Source organism: Somniosus microcephalus, chromosome 3, assembly GCF_052327205.1.
Source record: "Somniosus microcephalus isolate GS21.2 chromosome 3, FLI_Smic_1.0, whole genome shotgun sequence".
Lineage (NCBI taxonomy): Eukaryota > Metazoa > Chordata > Chondrichthyes > Squaliformes > Somniosidae > Somniosus > Somniosus microcephalus.
The window spans coordinates 356,225,991-356,249,316 of NC_140989.1; the positions used below are offsets into that span (position 1 = coordinate 356,225,991).

General features: G+C 48.2%; 1 protein-coding gene across 1 annotated transcript in view; it reads left to right on the forward strand.

Moving 5' to 3' along the window:
• Nucleotides 1–23,326, forward strand: part of miga1 (mitoguardin 1) — a 134,684-nt gene that overhangs the window by 15,355 nt on the left and 96,003 nt on the right. Inside the window, exon 5 of the mRNA XM_085983462.1 lies at nt 21,109–21,239. Coding sequence (XP_085839588.1) covers nt 21,109–21,239 — 131 coding nt within the window. The remainder of the gene's footprint in view (nt 1–21,108; nt 21,240–23,326) is intronic.

A 23,326-nucleotide genomic window follows, 5' to 3' on the forward strand; every position in this document is an offset into this window, starting at 1 on the left:
AACCTACCTGCAACTCTGCATCACCTCCCGGGGATTCGTTCCTGGAGTTCAGTGGATTGGAGGTCAAGGCCAGAGACTCGGGCGTCGACCACGGGCAACCGCCCAGTCATCCAGCAGAGACTCGAGAATTGCGGGGGAGGCTGTCGAGAGCCAGGCTTGGCTTTCCAGTCGAGGTGGTCCAGCAAAACGGGCTGGCAACAGGTAGTGCGCAGACCCTTCCCGGACAGCGGCGGGCTCGAGCCCGACCGAGCGGCACAGCAAAGGGCCGAGCAGCGTCGACGGGGGAGAGAGAGAGAGAGAGAGAGGGCAGAGCGCACAGGGCGCAGCCGGTGTTCAGGGGCCGAGCAGCGTCGAAGAGAGGGAGAGACACACAGAAACCCGCGAGGCGCCGTCATTGCCACGAGGACCGCAGAGAGCGGCGTTGGCAGCAGCGCAGGAGAAGCGCGCGAATCCTACAGGGCGCCGCCATTGCCACGAGAACCGCCAGGAGCCGCGTTGGCAGCAGCGGGGGAGGAAGGAAAGCGCGGGAGACGCCACTTTAAACCATTGGGAGATGCCATTTTAAACCACACCCAAAATGCCGAAGAGTGGCAGTATCACCGCATTTGACAATGAAGTCAAAGATTGGACTACATATGTCGAACGAATAGAGGTATACTGCAAGGCAAATGAGGTGTCAGATGACGAGAAAGCGTCAGTATTGTTAAATTTAATGGGTGCAAAGACGTATGGTTTATTACGAAATCTAGTAACCCCAACGAAGCCAATGGAAAAGAGTTTTGAAGACATTGTAACGATACTACAGGAACATTTAAACCCCACACCGCTGCTGATAGCAGAAAGATTCAAGTTTCACAAACGGAACCAGCATAAGGATGAAAGCAATGCTGATTATTTAACAGAACTGCGCAAACTATCGAAAAACTGCCAGTTTGGAGCGGGACTGGCAGATATCTTAAGGGACAAGTTTGTGTGTGGGCTTCAAAGTGAAGGAACCCAGAAACGGCTTTTATCTGAAAAGGACCTTACGCTGGAAAAGGCTTTCAGCATTGCGGTATCATATGAAGCAGCAGCACGGGGCGCTGCAGAGATACAACAGAGACCGCAAGAATATGGCACAAACGAAATGTCATATGGAACAGAGAAGTGCTATCACTGCGGCAGAACAACACACGACCAGAATGATTGCTGGTTCAAAGACAAAGTGTGCAGACAGTGTGGAAAAGTAGGACACATAGCACGAGTCTGCAGGTCGGGAAAGAAAACCAGCAATAAGAAACCTACCAAAGGAAAGTACAAGAAGGTACATAAGATGACGGAGAATAGTTCAGACGAACAAAAGCGTGATAACGACTCCGAAAGCAGGGAACTGAGTTGTCTGAAACTACATAATGTGATCACAATGGAGGATCACCGAACCATTTGGGTCACTCTCAAGATAGCAGGAGTCCAGGTAAAGATGGAATTGGACACAGGATCAGCCCTAACAGTCATAAACCGACGGGACTACGAGCGGCTATTCTCACACATACCCTTGAGAGACACAAAAATTATTTTGGGTGACCGTTATATATAACGGTAAGGAAACACCAAAACTAGACCTGTATGTATTGCAAGATGGAGGACCACCATTACTGGGACGTGAATGGATCCGGAAAATACAACTGGATTGGCATTCCATACAGGCACTGACTGGCTGACAAAAAGGATGATGACGTCACACCTGGGCGACTGTCAAAGATCCTAACTGATGCGAAAGAAGTGTTCCAGCAAGGACTCGGAACACTAAAAGGCATGACAGCGACGATTAAAATTGAAGAAAACGCAAGCCCAAAATTTTTTACGGCCAGACCGGTACCTTATGCGATCCGCCCAGCCGTCGAAGCAGAGCTGGAGAGTCTGGAACGTTCAGGTGTACTGTCCAAGGTAGACTGGAGCGAGTGGGCTACACCCATCGTCCCTGTGATGAAAAAGTCGTTGAGCAGCACGCCTGGGGAACCAAGGAAGGTTCGCATCTGTGTGGACTTTAAGGTAACAGTGAACCCGGTCCTTCACACCGTACAATATCCACTTCCGCGGATTGAAGATATTTTCGCCTCGCTATCTGGAGGGAAACGCTTCACTAAGATTGATCTGGCCCAGGCGTATCTGCAAATGGAGGTAGAAGAAGCATCAAAAAAATACCTCACAATCAACACCCATAAAGGTCTCTACCAATACAACCGGCTGGTATTCGGGGTAGCATCAGCTCCGGCTATTTGGCAGAGGGCAATGGAACAAGTCCTGCAAGGGATCCCAGGGACCCAGTGTTATTTGGACGACATCCTGGTCACGGGTGAAAATGACAGTGATCACCTTGCCATCCTGGAGCAGGTGCTCACTAGATTGCAGGAATATGGGCTCCGAGCTAACCGCCCCAAATGTGAGTTTTTTAGAACACAGATCTCGTATTGTGGCCACGTTATCGATAAAGAGGGGTTACATAAGTCCCCAGAGAAGATGGAGGCAGTAGTCAAGGCTCCAGCACCGGAAAATGTATCACAACTGAGGTCGTTCCTCGGGCTGGTAAACTACTACCATAAGTTCTTGCCAAATTTGTCTACAATACTACACCCACTGAACACCCTACTGCAAACTGGGGTGCTATGGCAGTGGAGTGACGAATGTAGATGAGCTTTCCAGAAGAGCAAAACACTAATCACATCGAAAGCGGTATTGGCCCATTACAACCCAGCATTACCAATTCGGTTGGCATGTGATGCGTCACCCTACGGCATTGGAGCAGCGCTGTTGCACAAATTCTCGGACGGCTCAGAGAGGCCAATAGCCTTTGCGTCACGATCACTAACCTCAGCCGAGCGTAACTACGCCCAGATTGACAGGGAGGCCCTCAGCCTAGTGTGGGGAGTGAAAAAGTTCAATCACTATCTGCACGGGCAGAAATTCACCTTGCTGACTGATCACCAGCCTCTTGTCTCCATTTTTAATCCGAAGAAGGGCGTTCCGGTGATGACTGCGCAACGACTACAAAGATGGTCACTTTTTCTCGGGGCGCACCACTATGAGATTGAATATAAGGGCACGAAACAGCATGGAAATGCTGATGGGCTATCATGCCTGCCACTGCCTACTGCGGAGGAAGCACCAGCAGTGGATCCTGTCGAAATATTCCATTCGACTATAGTTGAATACCTACCGGTAACTAACGCTTGTATCGAAAAGGAAACCCGAAATGACCCGACACTGTCTCGGGTATATGATTTGACGGTGAAGGGATGGCCAGCACATGGCGACTCACTGTTGCCAGCATTCTCAACAAGGAGGGAACAGCTGTCAGTGTGCCGGGGGACCTTGATGTGTGGATCCCAAGTGGTAATTCCACCCATGTTAAGGGATAGAGTGCTCAATGAGCTTCATGAGTGTCATCTGGGAGGGGTAAAAATGAAAAGCCTAGCCAGGGCTTATGTGTGGTGGCCGGGAATCGATAAACAAATCGAGGACCTGACCAAGAGCTGCTCAGAATGCCAGAAAGTCCAAAATGCACCACCACAGGCCCCTCTACACCCATGGGAGTGGCCCTCATCTCCATGGCAACGGGTGCATAGTGATTTTGCTGGTCCATTCATGACTCAATGTTTTTAATAGCCGTGGATGCGCACTCGAAATGGCCTGAGGTCATCAAAATGTCCTCCACCACCACGGAGAAAACTATTGCAGTCCTACAGACCATTTTTGCCAGGAATGGCTTGCCTGAACAGATTTGCTCCGACAATGGACCACAGTTTGTGTCCGAAGAGTTCCGGAGGTTCTTGAAAAAGAATGGGGTAAGGCATTACACATCCGCCCCGTATCATCCAGCCAGAAATGGATTGGCTGAGAGGTTCGTACAAACCTTTAAGAAGGCAATAAAGGCTATGTACAATGACAACATTCCGCTGCACCACAAGGTGGACAATTTCCTGTTCGCCTACCGGAATGCGACACATGCAGTCACCAACCAGGCCCCAGCCATGATGTTCTTTAACCGAAGGTTAAGATCTCGCCTGGATTTGCTCAGACCAAACGTACGAAGAGATGTTGAGAGTAAGCAATTCCAGCACATCCATGAGAAGCCAACAAGGAGCTTCAATGTAGGGCAACCAGTCTTGGCCCGCGACTACCGAACAGAAAAATGGCAGCCAGGAACGATATGCACACGGCAGGGCCCACTAATGTACACAGTGGACGTTGGGGAGAGCATCGTGAGATGCCATGCTGACCAGATCCTAGAGTCACAGGAACAAGTCAACCCCATGCCTCGCCCATACGTACCTGGTGATGAACCCGACGTACAGGTCGCATCTACACCAGAAACAGTAGCATCGGAAGCTGATGAACCAACCGACGACAGGGGGCCAGAATCGCCTCCGCACCAAGAGCAAGACACTCGGGAAAGGCGCTATCCAGAAAGGATCAGGAAGCCTCCCCAAAGACTGAATATATAAATAGACTATTTTCAGCTAATGTTGCATGTTAAAAGTGTTAATTGTAATTAGTTTGATATTTAATTGTTAAATGAGTGTTATGGTACTGTTAATCTAAAAGGGGAGGAATTGTAATGTATATACCTTTTAAGGGGGGAACTATCTTTTACAGCTCATGTATACTGCAGTACCGGCAGTGACCACACCTGTATATAGCACTGAGTAGTAATCTGTACAGATCAGTTCCCGTGTGAGCCACGTTGAGTAAACACCTGTTGTACCGTTCTCCTGCAGTCTGTGTCTTATTATACACGGACACAACAGATTGCACTCTGAGTCCAAAGGTTGATGGTTCAAGGATTTGAACACATTCTTTGTGCTGAATCCTCAGTGCAGGACTGATGGAGGGCTGCATTGGCAGCGGCAATCTCCCTAAGATGAGACATTAAACCGAGGTCTTGACTGTCTATTCTGGTGGTTCAGGTGGATGTTAAAGATTCCATGGCGCCATTCAAAGATGAGCAGGGAGTTCTGGTGTCCTGGCCAGCATTTCTCCCTCAGCCAACACCATCGAGAACAGATTATCTGGTCATTATCACATGGCTGTTTGTGGGAGCTTGCTGTGAGCATATTGGCTGCTGCGGTTCTCTACATTGCAACAATAGCTGCATTTCACAAGTACTTCATTGGCAGACTGGAAAACTGCTAATGTAACACCCTTATTTAAAAAGGGCAGTGGACAGAAGGCTGGGAACTATAGACCGGTTAGCCTAACATCTGTGGTAGGTAAAATTTTGGAGTCCATTATTAAGGAGACAGTAACAGGACATTTGGATAATCATAATTTAATAGGACAAAGTCAGCATGGTTTTATGAAGGGGAAGTCATGTTTGACAAATTTGCTGGAGTTCTTTGAGGAAGTAACATATAGGGTGGATAAAGGGGAACCAGTGGACGTAGTGTATTTGGACTTCCAAAAGGCATTTGACAAGGTGCCACACAAAAGATTATTGCTTAAGATAAAAAATCACGGGGTTGGGGGTAATATTCTGGCATGGATAGAGGATTGGCTATCTAACAGAAGGCAGAGAGTTGACATAAATGGTTCATTCTCAGACTGGCAATCAGTAACTAGTGGTGTTCCACAGGGGTCAGTGCTGGGTCCCCAACTCTTTACAATCTATATTAACGATTTGGAGGAGGGGACCGAGTGTAACATATCAAAGTTTGCAGATGATACTAAGATGGGAGGGAAAGTAGTGAGTGAGGAGGACATAAAAAACCTGCAAGGGGATATAGACAGGCTAAGTAAGTGGGCAGAGATTTGGCAGATGGAATACAATACTGGAAAGTGTGAGGTTATGCACTTTGGCAGGAAAAATTGTAGAGCAAGTTATTATCTTAATGGCAAGAAACTGGAAAGTACTGAAGTACAAAGGGATCTGGGGGTCCTGGTGCACGAAACTCAAAAGGTTAGTATGCAGGTGCAGCAAGTGATTAAGAAGGCCAATGGAATGTTGGCTTTCATTGCTAGGGGAATAGAATATAAAAATAGGGAGGTATTGCTTCAGTTGTACAAGGTATTGGTGAGACCGCACCTGGAATACTGCATACAGTTTTGGTGTCCATACTTAAGAAAAGACATACTTGCTCTCGAGTCAGTACAAAGAAGGTTCACTCGGTTAATCCCGGGGATGAGGGGATGGACATATGAGGAGAGGTTGAGTAGATTGGGACTCTACTCATTGGAGTTCAGAAGAATGAGAGGCGATCTTATTGAAACATATAAGATTGTGAAGGGGTTGGATCGGGTGGATGCGGGGAGGATGTTCCCGATGATGGGTGAAACTAGAACTAGGGGGCATAGTCTTAGAATAAGGGGCTGCTCTTTCAAAACTGAGATGAGGAGGAACTACTTCACTCAGAGGGTGGTAGGTCCATGGAATATGCTGCCCCAAAAAGCTGTAGAAGCTACATCATTACATAAATTTAAAACCGAAATAGACAGTTTCCTAGAAGAAAGGGGAATTAAGGGTTACGGGGAGCGGGCAGGAATTTGGACATGAGTCTAGGTTTGGATCGGACATGGCCCTGTGGGTAGCGGAGTGGGCCCAGGGGCCGTGTAGCCTGATCCTGCTCCTATTTCGTGTGTCTAATTCTGTTAGATTCAGGAGATGGTTCTGTGATAGTAGATTGGCGGTTAGGATCAGATCAGCCATGATCTTATTGAATGGCGGAGCAGGCTCGAGGGGCCGATTGGCCTACTCCTGCTCCTATTTCTTATGTTCTTATGTAAAGTGTTTTGGGACATCCTGGGGGTCGTAAAAGGCGCTATGTAAAATGCAAGTCTTTCTCTTTACAGAAGCTTCTTTTGATGGGTCAGTGTAGGTTCTTGTACGTTGGCCATACTTATGGCATAATAGGATGAGAAAGGCTTAAAAGCTACCACCCTTTGTCTGTGTAACTGGGTTAGGTTACCGTAGACCAGAACAGGTGGAACAGATGGAGCAGCGCTCTCAAAAGAGGCTCATCAAAGTGGCTGATGAGGTAGCATGTGACCTAAGAAAACTACTAGGCACTTGGTCTAAGCGTTAAACAAAGCTTTAATCAACTGTTTTACAACTTGGAGGTCTAGTTGTGTCCTTCACTAGTTCCTGTTAAGAATGTCCTGCGCAAGCTGGGCCCGTGCCCGAGTATTTATACTCTCCCTGGACAGCGCCGCCCGCAGGCCACTCAGTATTATTTTGTAAGTCTTTCATGAATGACTGATTCATGTCAGCATGTGTGCACTATTTTGGCATTCTGTGCTTTTGTTGGGATGGGGCATGCTACACATAAAGCGAATGCCGATAACTGAAACCAAATGATCTCCACCTCGTGCCAAAATACAGCAGAAATCTGTGTCGTCCTGTGTTGTCAGCTCAGCGAGGCAACGAAAACCAGGTTCCTAGATTGCTCATCACAATAGCTACCACTGTGCACTCTCTCTAAAATGGGTTTCTAAAATGTAATTCTGTTTGACATTCGGAAAGCAGTAATGGATTTTAATGTAATTGTGGCTCTCCCGATTGAAGAGCCTCTTGTAAATTGACCACCCCAGTGAGCATCCAGTGGAAACACTTAAACATTGAACCAACACTTCCCCATCTCAGCTTCTAATTGGAATCAATAGAGGAGGGAAACATTTTCTTCCATATGCTCATCGAGCCGGGTGATGTGACTGCTGGGGATCAGAACATCTTGCATTTCATTATTTTTTTTGTTTGCAAAGTATGTTTTGTAAATCTTAATGACACTTCAAAAATAGATTTTAAATAGCAGCAGGCTTGGGACTATTTGCTAAAGGAATGGTTCGCTGTTTGAAAGAAAGAGCGTGCATTTATATAGCGTCTTTCACGGCCTCAAGACGTCCCAAAGTGCTTTATAGCCAATGAAGTAATTTTTGAAGTGTAGTCACTGTTGTAATGTAGGAAATGCAGCAGCCAATTTGAGCACAGCAAGATCCCACAAACAGCAATGTGATAACGATCAGATAATCTGTTTTAGTGATGTTGGTTGAGTGATAAATATGAGCCAGGACACAGGGAGGACTCCCCTATTCTTCTTCGAAATAGTGGCTTGGGATCTTTTACCTCCACCTGAAAGGGCAGACGGAGCCTCGGTTTAACGTCTCATCCGAAAGACGGCACCTCCGACAGTGCAGCACTCCCTCAGCACTGCACTGGAGTGTCAGCCTGGATTTTTGTGCTCAAGTCTGTGGAGTGGGGCTTGAACCCATGACCATTTTATAGGCAAGAGTGATACCAGAGCGGAGGCAGCGGACCTGAGAGGGAGCGAGAGCGGAGCCTGAGGATATAAAGAACGCGGCAGAGTGAGTCCCGAGAGCGGAGGCAGCGGACCCGAGAGGGAGCAAGAGCGGAGCCTGAGGATACAAAGAGTGCGGCAGAGCGAGGCCTGAGAGCCGAGGCAGCGGACCTGACAACAAAAACAAGGAGTGATGTCACAGGAAAGCAGGGAAGTGATTGGTTGGTCAGTATTACTCTCTTTATCTTGAGTATTGGTTTAAATTAAGAGCCGGGATTAAAAACTAAACGTTCAAAAAGAGGGAGCTGATTGGTGTGTATCTGGTAAGTGTTTTTACTTGGCTTTCTTAAAGTTTTAAGTTTATCCCAGCTAGGTTAGTAAATAGTCTGTAATTAGAGGTATGGCAGGGCAGCTCACACCCGTGGAATGCACATCCTGTGCCATGTGGGAAGTCCTGGACACCTCCCGTGGCCTGGACGACCACATGTGTGGGAAGTGTCGCCAGCTACAGCAGCTCGAGCACCGGGTTACGGAGCTTGAGCAGCGGCTGTAGTCACTGCTGTGCATCCGCGAGGCTGAAAACTATGTGGATAGCACGTTTCGGGAGGTGGTCACCCCACAGCTTAAGAGTGTGCAGACAGAGAGGGAATGGGTGACCGTCAGACAGAAGAGGAGGACCAGGCAGGTAGTGCAGGAGTCCACTGAGCCCATCTTGCTCATCAACCAGTATTCGGTGCTGAGTACTGGTGAGGGAGATGGTTCCTCTGGGGAGTGCAGCCAGAGCCAAGTCCACAGCACCATGGAAGGCTCAGCTGCACAGGCGAGGGGGAAGAGGAGAGGGACAGCAATAGTGATAGGGGATTCAATAGTTTGGGGAGCAGACAGGCGTTTCTGTGGCCGCAGACGTGACTCCAGGATGGTATGTTGCCTCCCTGGTTCCAGGGTCAAGGATGTCACTGAACGGCTGCAGGGCATTCTGAGGGGGGAGTGTGAACAGCCAGAGGTCGTGGTCCATATTGGTACCAACGACATAGGTAGGAAGAGGGATGAGGTCCTGCCGGCAGCGTTTAGGGAGCTAGGAAAGAGGTTAAAAAGCAGGACCTCAAAGGTAGTAGTGCCACGTGCTATTGAGTACAGAAATAGGAAGATAGAGCAGATGAATGCATGACTGGAGAGATGGTGTAGGAGGGAGGGCTTTAGATTCCTGAGGAATTGGAACTGTTTCTGGGGGAGGTGGGACCTCTAAGCCAGACGGGTTGCACCTCAACGGGAACGGGACCAATATCCTCGTGGGAGGGTTTAACCTAGCTTGGCAGGAGGATGGGAACCTAAGTATAGAGTCAATAGGGAGGGAAGAAAAACTGGAATTGGAAAACAAAAATGTAGAAAGTAAATTGGAAGGACAGAGGAATCAAGGGCTAGATAGTCAACAAGGAGGTTTGCCTGTACTAAATGGTATATACTTCAATGCAAGGAGTATAGCGAACAAGGCAGATGAGCTGAGGGCACAGGCAGATACTTGGGACGATGATATTATAGCTATTACAGAGACGTGATTGAAAGAGCGGCAGGTATGGCAGCTCAACATTCCTGGTTACAGGATTTTCAGACAGGATAGAGAGGGAGGTAAAAAGCGAGGGGGGGTTGCAGTATTGATTAAAGAAACTATTACAGCTGTGAGGAGGGATCATCAAACGAGGCCATATGGGTTGAATTGAAAAACAAAAAAGGGGCGATCACACTGCTGGGAGTGTACTACAGACCCCCAAACAGTGAGAGGGAGATAGAAGAACAAATATGTAGACAAATTTCTGAGAAGTGCAAAAACTATAGGGCAGTAATAGTAGGGGATTTCAACTACCCCAATATTAACTGGGATAAAATTAGTGTGAAGGGTATAGAGGGTGCGGAATTCCTAAAATGCATCCAGGAGAACTTTTTTAGCCAGTATGCAGCAAGCCCAACAAGGGAGGGGGTGGTTCTGGACTTAGTTTTAGGGAATGAAGCTGGGCAGGTAGAAGGCATATCAGTGGGGGAGCATTTTGGTGCTAGTGACCATAATTCTGTTAGATTTAAGGTAGTTATGGAAAAGGACAAGGATAGAGCAGGAATAAAAATTCTAAATTGGGGAAAAGCAAATTTTGCGAAGCTCGGAGGGGATTTAGCCATAGTGGACTGGAAACAGCTACTTGAAGGTAGTAAATCAGTGTCAGAGCAGTGGGAGGCATTCAAGGAGGAGATCTGGAGGGTTCAGACCAAATATGTGCCCTTAAAGAAAAAAAGTGGGACTAACAAATCTAGAGCCCCCTGGATGTCTAGGGACATACAGGGTAGGATAAAGAAAAAAAGGGAGGCGTATGACAGATACCGAGAGCTAAATACTGCAATCTTTAGAGGAGTACAGAAAGTGCAGGGGTGCAATTAAAAAGGATATTAGGAAAGCAAAGAGAGAGCATGAAAAATTCTTGGCAAGTAAAATCAAGGAAAACCCAAAGGTGTTTTATAAATATATTAAGAGTAAGAGGATAACTAAAGAAAGGGTAGGGCCTATTAGAGATCCTGAGGGTAATCTGTGTGTGGAGGCAGGAGACGTCGGTAGGGTTCTTAATGAATACTTTGCGTCTGTTTTCACAAAGGAGAGGGGCGAAGCAGACATTGCTATCGGGGGGAGGAGTGTGAAATATTAGATGAAATAGACATAGTGAGAGAGGAAGTATTAAGGGGTTTAGCAGCTTTAAAAGTGGATAAATCCCCAGGCCCGGATGAAATGTATCCCAGGCTGTTAAGCGAAGCAAAAGAGGAAATAGCAGAGGCCCTGACCATCATTTTTCAATCCTCTCTGGTTTCAGGTGTGGTGCCAGAGGACTGGAGGACTGCTAATGTGGTACCCTTGTTTAAAAAGGGAGAAATGGATAGACCGAGTAATTTCAGGCTAGTCAGCCTAACCTCGGTGGTGGGAAAATTATTGGAAAGAATTCTGAAGGACAGGATAAATCTTCATTTAGAAAGACACGGATTAATCAAGGATAGTCAGCACGAATTTGTTAAGGGAAGGTCGTGTCTGACAAACTTGATTGAATTTTTTGTGGAGGTAATAAAGAGGGTAGCTGAGGGTAGTGCGTTTGATGTAGTGTATATGGACTTTAGCCAGGCTTTTGATAAGGTTCCACATGGCAGACTGGTCACAAAGTTAAAAGCCCATGGGATCCAGGGCAAAGTGTCAAGTTGGATTCAAAACTGGTTCGGAGACAGGAAGCAGAAGGTAATGGTTGATGGGTGTTTCCAGTGGGGTTCTGCAGGGTTCAGTACTAGGGCCTAGAAATTCAGTTGGCTGCGCCAACCGTTAGCGCCTTAGGAGGAGTAGATGTCGGGCGCCAGGCGGGTTGCGCCCGGGCGCAGCGCGAACTGCGCCTCGCCCCAACTTCACTAGAGATTTAGCGCGCGCGCAGATCATGACGTCATTTCCTCGTGCAACGCCCTTTGTGCGCCCCCAACCGGAACTTCAGTCGCGCCGCCCCATTGTGCGCCTGGTGCCCCTAGCGACTGTGAAGTGGAACGGTGCTCAGCCGATGCGGGGCGCAGGGGGCGCAAATTAAAGGGCGCTCATCCTGCAATATAAAAGGCTGCCATTTTGCAGCACACCTTCTTGCGAAACGGATCTTTGGAGAGAGACCAAGGTAGATAGCTTTCTGCTTTGGCCCAACACTCGGACAGGTACTTCTAGGCTTCAGGCCACAGCTTTCAAAAAGTTTTTGCCTTCATTGACATCTCATTGTTTGCCAGCATATTATGGGGGCTGCAATGGGTGTCAACGCAGGCTTTCTCAATTACATCCAAAGGGCTCACAGACGCCGTGAGAGAGTGGCAGCCCTGGTTAGACGGAGAGGGGGCAACAGGCGTCGGCAAAGGAGGCCTTACCCACCCAGGGTATACCGCCAGCAGTTCTCCTATCTCCAGATGTCTGAGGAGCAGTGTGTTCGGAGGCTGCGATTCAGAAGGGAGGTGGTCACAGAGATCTGCCAGCTGCTTGCCGTTGATCTGCAGCCACAGCTGAGGAGCAGGACGTCTCTGTCGGTGGCAGTAAAGGTGACGGTGGCTCTCAACTTTTATGCCACCGGCTCCTTCCAATCCGCTACTGGGGACATTGCCAACATCTCCCAGTTCGCCGTGCATTGCTGCATCCGCCAGGTGACCAATGCCCTTTTCAAAAGGAGACGTCAGTTCATCTCCTTCTCCATGGCCCTTGACAAGCAGCAACAGCGCGCAATGGGCTTCGCAGCATTCGCGGGCTTCCCCATGGTGCAGGGCGCCATTGACTGCACGCATGTGGCTTTGCGGGCACCTCTGGAGAATGCCGAGGATTACCGCAACCGGAAGGGCTACCATTCGCTGAACGTACAGCTGGTGTGTGACCACAGGCAGCTCATCCTAGCTGTCAATGCCCGCTTTCCAGGCAGCAGCCACGATGCCTTCATCCTGCGACAGACTTCTGTGGCAGACATGTTCCAGGCACAGCCTCGCCCACGAGGATGGCTTATCGGGGACAAAGGCTATCCTTTGTGTACCTGGCTGATGACCCCGCTCCGTGCGCCCAGCACCCCTGCTGAAGAGTGATACAACGAGAGCCATCAAGCGACCAGGAACATCATCGAACAAACAATCGGCGTCCTGAAGCAACGGTTCCGCTGTCTTGATCGTTCCGGTGGAGCCCTGCAGTATTCTCCGGAGCGAGTCTCCCATTTCGTGGTCGTTTGCTGCATGCTGCACAACCTGGCTATCCGCAGGACTCAGCCACTGCCACCACAGATTGGAGGACCACCTCAGGAGGAGGAGCAGGAGGAGGAGGACCAGCACAGGAGGGAGGCACAAAGTGCAAGGGCCGCCCGTCGCCGGCTTATTGAACGTCGGTTTTAGGCCCCCTCTCGGGGACTGGCTTGTGCCAATGTCAGCAGATGAATGTAGCCGCTCCACAAGCCCTCAGCCGAGCAGGGCAACCAGGACTTAACCAAAAAACCATGCACACTGCAATTTAACAACAAAAATTTATTGAACACCTCTGCCCTTCCCACATTACATGCTCATGTGGAGAAGCCCCCTCCAAAAACACAAAACTAACTGTCTCGGCCTTACAAAAAGAAAGAAGGACACCAGTCTCGGCCTTACAAAAAGAAAGAAGGACACCAGTCTCGGCCTTACAAAAAGAAAGAAGGACACCAGTCACGGCCTTACACAAATAAAGAAAGACACCAGTCTCGGCCTTACACAAATAAAGAAAGACACCAGTCTCGGCCTTACACAAAAAAAGATAGACACCAGTCTCGGCCTTCATATATAAAAAAACCTTCTCGGCCTCATATATAAAAAAAACACATGGCCACGCCTTCTACTTTTTCTCCTGCGAGGGTGATCCACCTCGCTTCCGCGAGTGGCCCCTTCCTGCCCTGCAGCTCCTCCTCAATGGGACCCCAGCGGCTGCAGCAAGGCTGGGGGAAGGCTGCTGAGGGGCAGATGGCGAGACGGCAGATGCCCTTGGGGGTCGGCCTGCACCAGCTCTGGCCTTGGAGTGGCCGGCTGCTGACTGCTCCAAGTCTGGCTGGGCGGCAGCAGTGTGTCCAGCAGCTCCTGGCAGCTGCAATGGCGGAGTGGCAGTGTCGGCTGCAGGAATGGTGGCAACCTGGCAAATCGCAGGTGCTCGCTGGTCGCCTGACACATTGGCATTTGCACGGGCCAGCACTGCAGCATGCGCAGCAAACAGCTGAAGGACAGACTGCTGGGCTGCTGCTGCGCGGCGAGTGCCCTGGCGATGCCTGGCTGATCCAGCGAGGGTGGCAGCAGTTAGTGCCCGTGTGGCCCTGGTCTGTGTCCGCATCACACCAGCCAGTGAATGGACGGCACGACTGAGCACTTGGCTAGAAGCCGACTGTGCTGCCGCGAAGTCCTGCAGACTCCTGGCCTGTGCTGCCGCGATGTCCTGCAGACTGCTGGCCTGTGCTGCATTGATGTCCTGCAGACTCCTGGCCTGTGCTGCATTGAACTGTTCCAGACTCCTGGCCTGTGCTGCACTGAATTGTTGCAGACTCCTGGCCTGTGCTGCCCCGAATTCCTGGACACTCCTTGCCAGTGACTCTATGGAGTCAGGCATCCTTCCCACTGCAGCCATGAGCTCAGTGTGCCTGCGCTCAGCCTGGACGGCCATTTCCTCTAGGAGGCGCACCTCCTCTGCGCTCACCGTCGCAGGACTGGAGGCCGCACTCACCCTCTGGGGAGAAGTCCGCCGAGCTTCCCCACCCCTCCCGCGTTGCTGCAGGCCGCTGGGCCCCGGAGCTTCACTCTCCTCCGACCCTTCCCCCTGGCTCCCCTCCAGGGAAGACGTGTCCCCTACATCGCCATGGGCTGGCACAGCTGAGGGTGGCACTGATGGGCCGGCTTCCTCTTCCTCCTCCTCGTCTTCCGAAGGGCTGACAGTGGCAGCTTGAGGGCCCGCCTCCTCACCTGGCGATTCACCATCTGAAAGCAGGAAGGCACAAGAGTAGCTTTAGAGTGAGGACAGGGCGGCAGCGAGGGAGGCATGAGTGGTGCCATTCACCGCATTGGTCGGACAGTGGCAAAGGATGCTGATCTGATGCGCAAGTGGAACGAGAGAGGTCCAAAAGGTGATGCCCTTACCATTGGTGCCCAGAACAGGGTCGGCATCTCCAGTGGCGACGGGGCCAATCAGCCGGCCTCCCATAATGCGCTCCACACGCTGGTCGAGGTCGGAGAGCTCTTTGAGGTCAGGACGGCCTCCCCCGGTCTCAGTTTGGTTGCGCCGGTTGTGTGCAACCTTGGCCTGCAAGAGAAAGGACGGCCTCTAAGTACAGTGTGTAGCCCTGATCTTGTCTGCACTGCCTCCCATGGTCGAATAGCTTGGACAGAGTGTAAAGTGCTGAATGTGCAATTGATTTTCATGCCAGGCCCATAGCTGCTGGATGAGGGCTGGCCATTAGGCCCATAATGTGAGGTGCACATGCAAGGATGAGGAGGACACTGGAAAGGGTACTCACCCTGACAATCCGAGTGAGGTCGTTGAACTTCTTCCGGCATTGTACAGGAGTCCTGGCAACCACGCTGTTGGAAGACACCCTGTTGGACACCTCCCTCCAGGCTTTCCGGTAGGCGCTGGGCAGCGGCCTCTTGCCACCTTCTGGGTACAAAACATGGCGCCTGCGCTCCACTGCGCCAACCAGCAGCCTCAGGTCACCATCACTGAAGCGCTGCGCTCTCTCCCTGGCCTTCTCCATAGTCATGGGCGTTGTACAGGTGAAGCTGAAGTGGTCAGGCCTAGGTTGAGGACTTCAGTGTGCAGGGCGTGGCAGGCAATCAAATACACCCTCCCCCTTTAAGAGATGACCGGCACCAGAGTGTCTGCCGTCAATCAAGAACTCGCCGCACCTACGCTGCGCCCGGCCTCGGGGGTATCGCTCAGCACCGCCGGCTTAGCGCCTAAAGATAGTCGTGCATCGCCTGTTTTTGCGCAGCAGCAACCTCTTGGGGCGATGCGACTGAATATCGGCGAACGGGGCGCGACTTTGCGCCGGGCGCAAACTTTAGCGGCCGCCCGACTTTACCGCCCCAAAAGTGGCTATACTGAATTTCTAGGCCTTGGTCCCTTGCTTTTTGTGGTATATATCAATGATCTAGACTTGAATATAGGGGTATGATTAAGAAGTTTGCAGATGATACTAAAATCGGCTGTATGGTTGATACTGAAGAAGGAAACTGTAGACTGCAGGAAGATATCAATAAATTGGGTCAGGTGGGCAGAACAGTGGCAAATGGAATTCAATCCGGAGAAGTGTGAGGTAATGCATTTGGGGAGGGCTAACCAGGAAAGGGAATACACATTAAATGGTAGGACACTGAGTAGTGTAGAGGAACAAAGGGACCTTGGAGTACATGTCCACAGATCCCTGAAGGTAGCAGGCCAGGTAGATAAGGTGGTTAAGAAGGCATACGGAATGCTTGCCTTTATTAGCTGTGGCATAGAATACAAGAGCAGGGGAGTTATGCTTCATCAACTGTATAAAACACTAGTTAGGCCTCAGCTAGAGTACTGCGTGCAGTTCTGGTCACCACATTACAGGAAAGACATGATTGCACTAGAGAGGGTACAGAGGAGATTTGCAAGGATGTTGCCGGGAGTAGAGAATCTTAGCTATGAGGATAGATTGGATAGGCGGGGTCTGTTTTACTTGGAACAGAAGAGGCTGAGGGGACACCTTATTGAGGTGTATAAAATTATGAGGGGCATAGATAAATTGGATAGAAAGGACCTATTTCCCTTAGCGGAGGGGTCAAAAACCAGGGGGCACAGATTTAAAATAATTGGTGGAAGGTTTAGAGGGGATTTGAGGGGAAATTTCTTCACCCAGAGGGCTGTGGGGGTCTGGAACTCCCTGCCTGAAAGGGTGGTAGAGGCAGGAACCTTAACCACATTTAAAAAGTACTTGGATGTGCACCTGGGATGCTCTAACCTGCAGGGCTACGGACCAAGAGCTGGGAAGTGGGATTAGGCTGGATAGCTCTTTGTTGGCCGGCACGGACACGATGGGCCGAAATGGCCTCCTTCCGTGCTGTAACTTTCTATGATTCACTGAGCCATGGTTTGCACAGGAAGTGATGTGGCATGTTAAAAGACTGTACAGCAGAGTGACATTGCAGGGAAGGATTAGCTGCAATCCTAATGGCTGGAAGTTTAGCTTCAGTTGTACAGAGACTTGGTCAGAGCGCAACTGGTGTACTATGTTCAGTTCTGGGCACTGTACCTCAGGAAGAATGATACTGCAACTTAAAGAGTTAAATTCTGAGGACATGTTGCATAAATTTGGGTTTAGAAGTTTGACATGCCATCTAATTAAATAGGATTTACAGCACAGAAACAGGCCATTTGGCCCAACCAGTCCATGCTGGCGCTTATGCTCCACTCGAGCCTCCTCCCGTCTTTCCTCATCTAAATCTATCAGCATAACCCTCTATTCCCTTCTCCCTCATATGTTTGTCCAGCCTCCCCTTAAATGCATCTATACAATTCGCTTCAACCACTCCGTGGTAGCGAGTTTCACATTCTCACCACTCCTTGGGTAAAGAAGTTTCTTCTGAATTCTCTATTGGATTTTTTGGTGACTATCTTATATTGATGGCCTCTAGTTTTGTTCTTCCCCACAAGTGGAAACATTCTCTCTGTATCCACTCTATCAAAACCTTTCATAATTTTAAAGACCTCTATTAGGTCACCCCTCAGTCATCTATTTTCAAGAGAAAAGAAACCCAGCCAGTTTATCCTTTCCTGATATGTATACGCTCGCATTTCTGGTATCATCCTTGTAAATCTTCTCTGCACCTTCTCCAGTGCCTCTATATCCTTTTTATAATATGGCGACCAGAACTGTATGCAGTACTCTAAGTGTGATCTAACCAAGATTCGATATAGGTTTAGCATAACTTCCCTACTTTTTAGTTCTGTCCCTCAAGAAATAAATCCTAGTGCTTGGTTTGCTTTGTTTATGGCCTTAACCTGTGTCGCAACTTTTAGTGATTTGTGTATTTGCACTGCGGGGTTCCCTTTGTTCCTCTACCCCACCTAGACTCGCGCACTCCAAGTAATAAGTGACCTCCCTATTCTTCCTACCAAAATGTAATACCTCACATTTATCTGTGTTGAACTTCATTTGCCAATTATATGCCCATTCTGCAAGTTTATTAATGTCCTCCTGTAATTTGTTGCAGTCCTCCTCAGTATTGACTATCCCTCCCCCAATTTGGTGTCATCCGCAAATTTAGAAATTGTGTTTTTGATTCCGAAGTCTAAATCGTTAACATAAATTGTGAACAACAGTGGTCCCAGCACTGATCCTTGTGGAACACCACTACTCACTTTCTGCCACTGTGAATAGCTACCCTTTACCCCTACTCGCTACTTTCTGCCTTGAAGCCAGCTAGCTATCCATTCTGCTACTTGTCCCCTGACTCCCCATTCTCTGACCTTGTTCATCAGTCTATTATGTGGTACCTTTTAAAGGCCTTTTGAAAATCTAGATAAATTACATCTACTGCATTACCCATGTCTACTCTCTCTGTTACCTCTTCAAAAAAGTCAATGAGGTTGGTCAAGCAAGACTTTTCCTTTTGAAATCCGTGCTGGCTGTTCCTTATTTTATTTTTGGTTTCTAGATGTTCTTCTATTTTCTCCTTTAGTAAGGATTACATTATTTTTCCCACCGCCGATGTTAAGCTGACTGGTCTATAATTCTTTGGACATGTTCTATCCCCCTTCTTGAATATCGGTATTACGTTAGCTATCCACCAGTCCTCTGGCACTACACCTTTTTCTAATGAATTATTAAATGTGTAGTAATGCCTCTGCTATCTCTTCCCTAGATTCTTTCAAAATGCATGGATGCAATCCATCTGGACCAGGGGTTTTATCCTCTGAGTTTGATTAGCTTATTTAATATATCCCCTCTTTTTATTTTAAATACACTTATTTCATTACTAATCTCATCATCCAATGTCATGTCCACCTGTTCTACCTCCCTGGTAAATACTGAAGCAAAATAATTATTTAATATTTCTGCCATCTCTCTATCGTTACCTGTGGTGTTACCCTGTCTATCCCTGAATGGCCCTATTCCCATCCCAACCTTCCTTTTTTATTGATGTGTCTGTAAAATATTTTACTATTTTTTATGTTCCCTGATAATTTAATTTCATAGTTCCTCTTTGCTTTCCTAATGTTTTTTGACTTCTCTCCTAATCTCTTCATATTCTTCCTTATCATGCACTCCCCTGCTGTCCATGTACTTAATGTATGCCTCTTTCCTTACCCTCAATTGTTCCCTTATGGCTTTATTCGTCCGTGGAGTCTCATTAGTGTTTAGTTTGTTCTTTCCTTTTAGCGGAATACAGGAAACTCTTTGGTTCGGGATGGTGCCGGTTGATTAAAAATTCCGGATGACGGAGAGGGTTATCTACCGAGGCTATTTTTAACAAACAAAAATTTAAAAAATCAAGAAATGTGCAGTATACAGTAATTGGGTACTCACCTACAGAATGTTGTGTTAAATGGATGGTGGAAGATGTTTGATTAAGTACAGTACTGCCAGTTGAGGGTAATCCATAACTGTTTAATTACTTAGTGAGGTGTTCGGACTTCCGACAGCGCCAAGAAGCCGAGTAGTGGCAGTTTGGAGAACTACCCCCACTGACTAACTCGGCCACTGCGGGAGACTCGGACTCGAACTCGGCAACATTTCCGGTTATTGAGGTGTTGTTTTTGGAGTATGAATTTTGCCAGTTAATAGAGAATTCCGGATATTTAGGTGCTGTTTAAATGAGAGTTTCCTGTATATTGTTCCTGCACTCTGTTGAACACCGTTTTAAATGTTTCCCATTGCTGTTCTACTTTGTTGTTTGCCAGTATTGTTGCCCATTTTATTTTTCCAAGTTCTATTCTCAGCCCCTCAAAATCAGCTTTTCTCCAATCTATTAACCTGGTTTTCATCATTCTTATGTCCTTCTCAATTATCATCTTAAAGCATATTATATTACGGTCACTATTGCCTATATGTTCCCCTACTTTCCAGACAGTTTAACTCATTTTTAATAGGATTTCCTCTCACTTTATGTTTAACCATCTTTTTAGACTCCTGTTCTATTTATTCCCTTGCCATCAATGTCCTCCCTTACTTTCTTTGCTATGCTCTCTTTTCCTGTTTTTTTAAATATTTAGGCTGGTTACGTTTCTTGTAGATCCCTCCCCACCATCTTGGTCTTTAAAATGACTCAACAACATTTTGTTAGGATAGGTCAAGATGGCTGTTCACAAATCTAGTGCCTCATCAGTCCTCACTCAAGTCTCTTTGGATAACTCAGACTAGTTTGCGCTTTTAACAAGTGGTAGCAGGTGCACAAAGTCAGCCACATGTCTGAGCATAGGTACAGGAAACTATCGATTTACCGGCACCTAAATAACCGGAAATCTCTGTTAACCGGTAAAATTCAAGAGTAGGTTCAGGTAAGTTTTACTTCATATTAGTGGCCGTTCCTGGATTTGTGGCTGTGTAACCGGGGTTCCTGCACTTGTTGCTAAGCAACAGGGACGCTTGGTCTGTGGCCGGAGTTCCTGCACCTGTTGCTAAGCAACAGGGAAGCCTGGATTTGTTGCTGTGTACGGAGCTCTCGTACCTTTTAAACTATACCTCTCTGTAATCCGGACTTTTTGATAAACCGGCACCACGCCGGTCCCGTCGGTGCCGGATAAAAAAGAGTTTCCCGTAGTTTGAATAAGGTGTTAAGCCTTGGCTCAGTTGGTAGCACTCTCGCCTCTTTTGTGGGTTCAAATCCCACTCCAGAGAATTCAACACATAACCTAGGCTGAGGGTGTGCTGCACTGTTGGAGGTGCTGTCTTTCAGGTGAGACATTAATACGAGGCCCTGTCTGCCCTTTCAGATGGGCATAAAAGATCCCATGGTACTATTTTGAAGAAGAGCGGGGGGTGGCGGGGGGGGGTTCACCCTGGTGTCCTGGCAAATATTTATTCTTCAACCAACAGCACTAAAAACAGATTATCTGGTTTGCGCTGTGTTCAAATCTGAGCTGCCCTGTTTACTACAGTACGACAACGATTACACGTCAAAAAGTACTTCATTGGCTGTGAAGCGTTTTGGGACGTCCCGAGCTCATGAAAGGCGCTATATAAATGCAAGTTCTTTCAAACTGGGACAGTAATCAGAAAGTCAACGGGGAAAAGCAAAAGTTGCATTTGCGACAGTATCATCCTGCCGTTGTGATTTGCGTTCATAGGTTCGAGTTGTGCCAGCAGTCGACAAAACCTGAGCCTCTCCTTGCAGTCGAAGGGATCGCACTCGTATAACACGTACGCATCTGCGGGACTGATCAGCAAGTACTCTGGCTCAGTGCAGAGCCTGGCCTCGGTAAGTAGTTGACGAGCAGCAAGCGAAGTCTCCGGAGGTTTAGGCACGCCGACGTTGAGATGTCGGGGAACATAGGGTCTAATGAGAGGGAGGAACTGAAAGAAATCAGTATTTGTAGGGAAATGGTGTTAGGGAAATTGACGGGATTGAAGGCCGATAAATCCCCAGGGCCTGATAATCTACATCCCAGGGTACTTAAGGAAGTGGCCCTAGAAATAATAGATGCATTGCTGGTCATCTTCCAAAATTCTATAGACTCTGGAACAGTTCCCATGGATTGGAGGGTAGCTAATGTTACCCCACTATTTAAAAAAGGTGGTAGAGAGAAAACGGGGAATTATAGACCGGTATCAGCCATGATCTTATTGAATGGCGGAGCAGGCTCGAGAGGCCGATTGGCCCACTCCTGCTCCTATTTCTTATGTAAGCCTGACATCGGTAGTGGGGAAAATGCTAGAGTCCATTATAAAAGATGCAATAGCAGAGCACTTGGAAAACAGTGACAGGATCGGACAAAGTCAACATGGATTCACAAAAGGTAAATCGTGCTTGACTAATCTACTGGAATTTTTTGAGGCTGCAACTGGTAAAATAGATAAGGGAGAACCAGTGGATGTGGTGTATTTGGACTTTCAAAAGGCTTTCGATAAGGTCCCGCATAAGAGATTAGCGTGCAAAGTTAAAGCACATGGGATTGGGGGTAAGGTACTGTCTTGGATAGAGAACTGGTTGGCAGACACGAAGCAAAGAGTTGGAATAAACGGGTCTTTTTCTGAGTGCCAGGCAGTGACTAGTGGGGTACCACAAGGATCGGTCCGAGGACCCCAGCTATTCACAATGTATATTAATGATCGAGACGAGGGAACTAGATGTAATATCTCCAAGTTTGCAGACGACACAAAGCTGGGTGGGCGTGTGTGCTGTGAGGAGGATGCCGAGAAACTCCAGTATGATTTGGACAGGTTGGGTGATTGGACAGATGCATGGCACATGCAGTATAATGTGGATAAATGTGAGGTTATCCACTTTGGTGGCAAAACAGGAAGGCAGATTATTATCTGAATGGCAATAGATTGGGAGAAGGGGAAGTGCAACGAGACCGGAGTGTCCTTGTGCACCAGTCGCTGAAGGTAAGCATGCAGGTGCAGCAGGCGGTTAAGAAGGCAAATGGTATGTTGGCCTTCGTAGTGAGAGGGTTTGAGTACAGGAACAAGGATGGCTTGCTGAGGTTGTGCAGGGCCTTGGTGAGACCACACCTTGAGTATTGTGTGCAGTTTTGGTCGCCTTATCTGAGGAAGGATGTTCTTGCCATGGAGGGAGTGCAGCGAAGATTCACCAGACTGATACCTGGGATGGCAGGAATGACGTACGAGGATTGGGCTTATACTCACTGGAGTTTAGAAGAATGAGAGGGGATCTCATTGAAACTTATAAAATTCTAACAGGACTAGACAGACTAGATGCAGGAAGGATGTTCCCGATGGTGGGGGAGTCCAGAACCAGGGGTCACAGTCTAAGGATAAGGGGTAAGCCATTTAGGACAGAGATGAGGAATTTCTTCACCCAGAGAGTGGTGAACCTGTGGCATTCTCTAGCACAGAAGGCAGTTGAGGCCAATTCATTAAATATATTCAAGAAGGAGTTAGATATATTTCTTAAGGCTAAAGGGATCAAGGGATATGGGGAGAAAGCAGGGACAGGGTACTGAGTTTGGATGATCAGCCATGATCGCATTGAATGGCGGAGCAGGCTCGAGGGGCCGAATGGCCTACTCCTGCTCCTATCTTCTATGTAATGGTGATTTGGTAAAGCTCCCCTCCCCCGCTGCATGCTTTCAATCTCCGCTGCTGCTCACTGGTCCACGTACTTTATGCCTGGCCCCTCGAAATCCGTCTTGCCCAAAAAGAACGAGACGACGATCGGGAAAGACTGGGGCTCTTTTCTCTGGAAAAGAGAAGACTAAGAGGAGGCCGGATAGTGGCCTTTGAAATTATGAAGGGGTTCAATAGAGTGGAAGTGGAGCGATTGTTTCCGCTTGTGGGCGAGTACAGAAAAAGAGGGCATAAATATAAGAAAGTTACTGACAG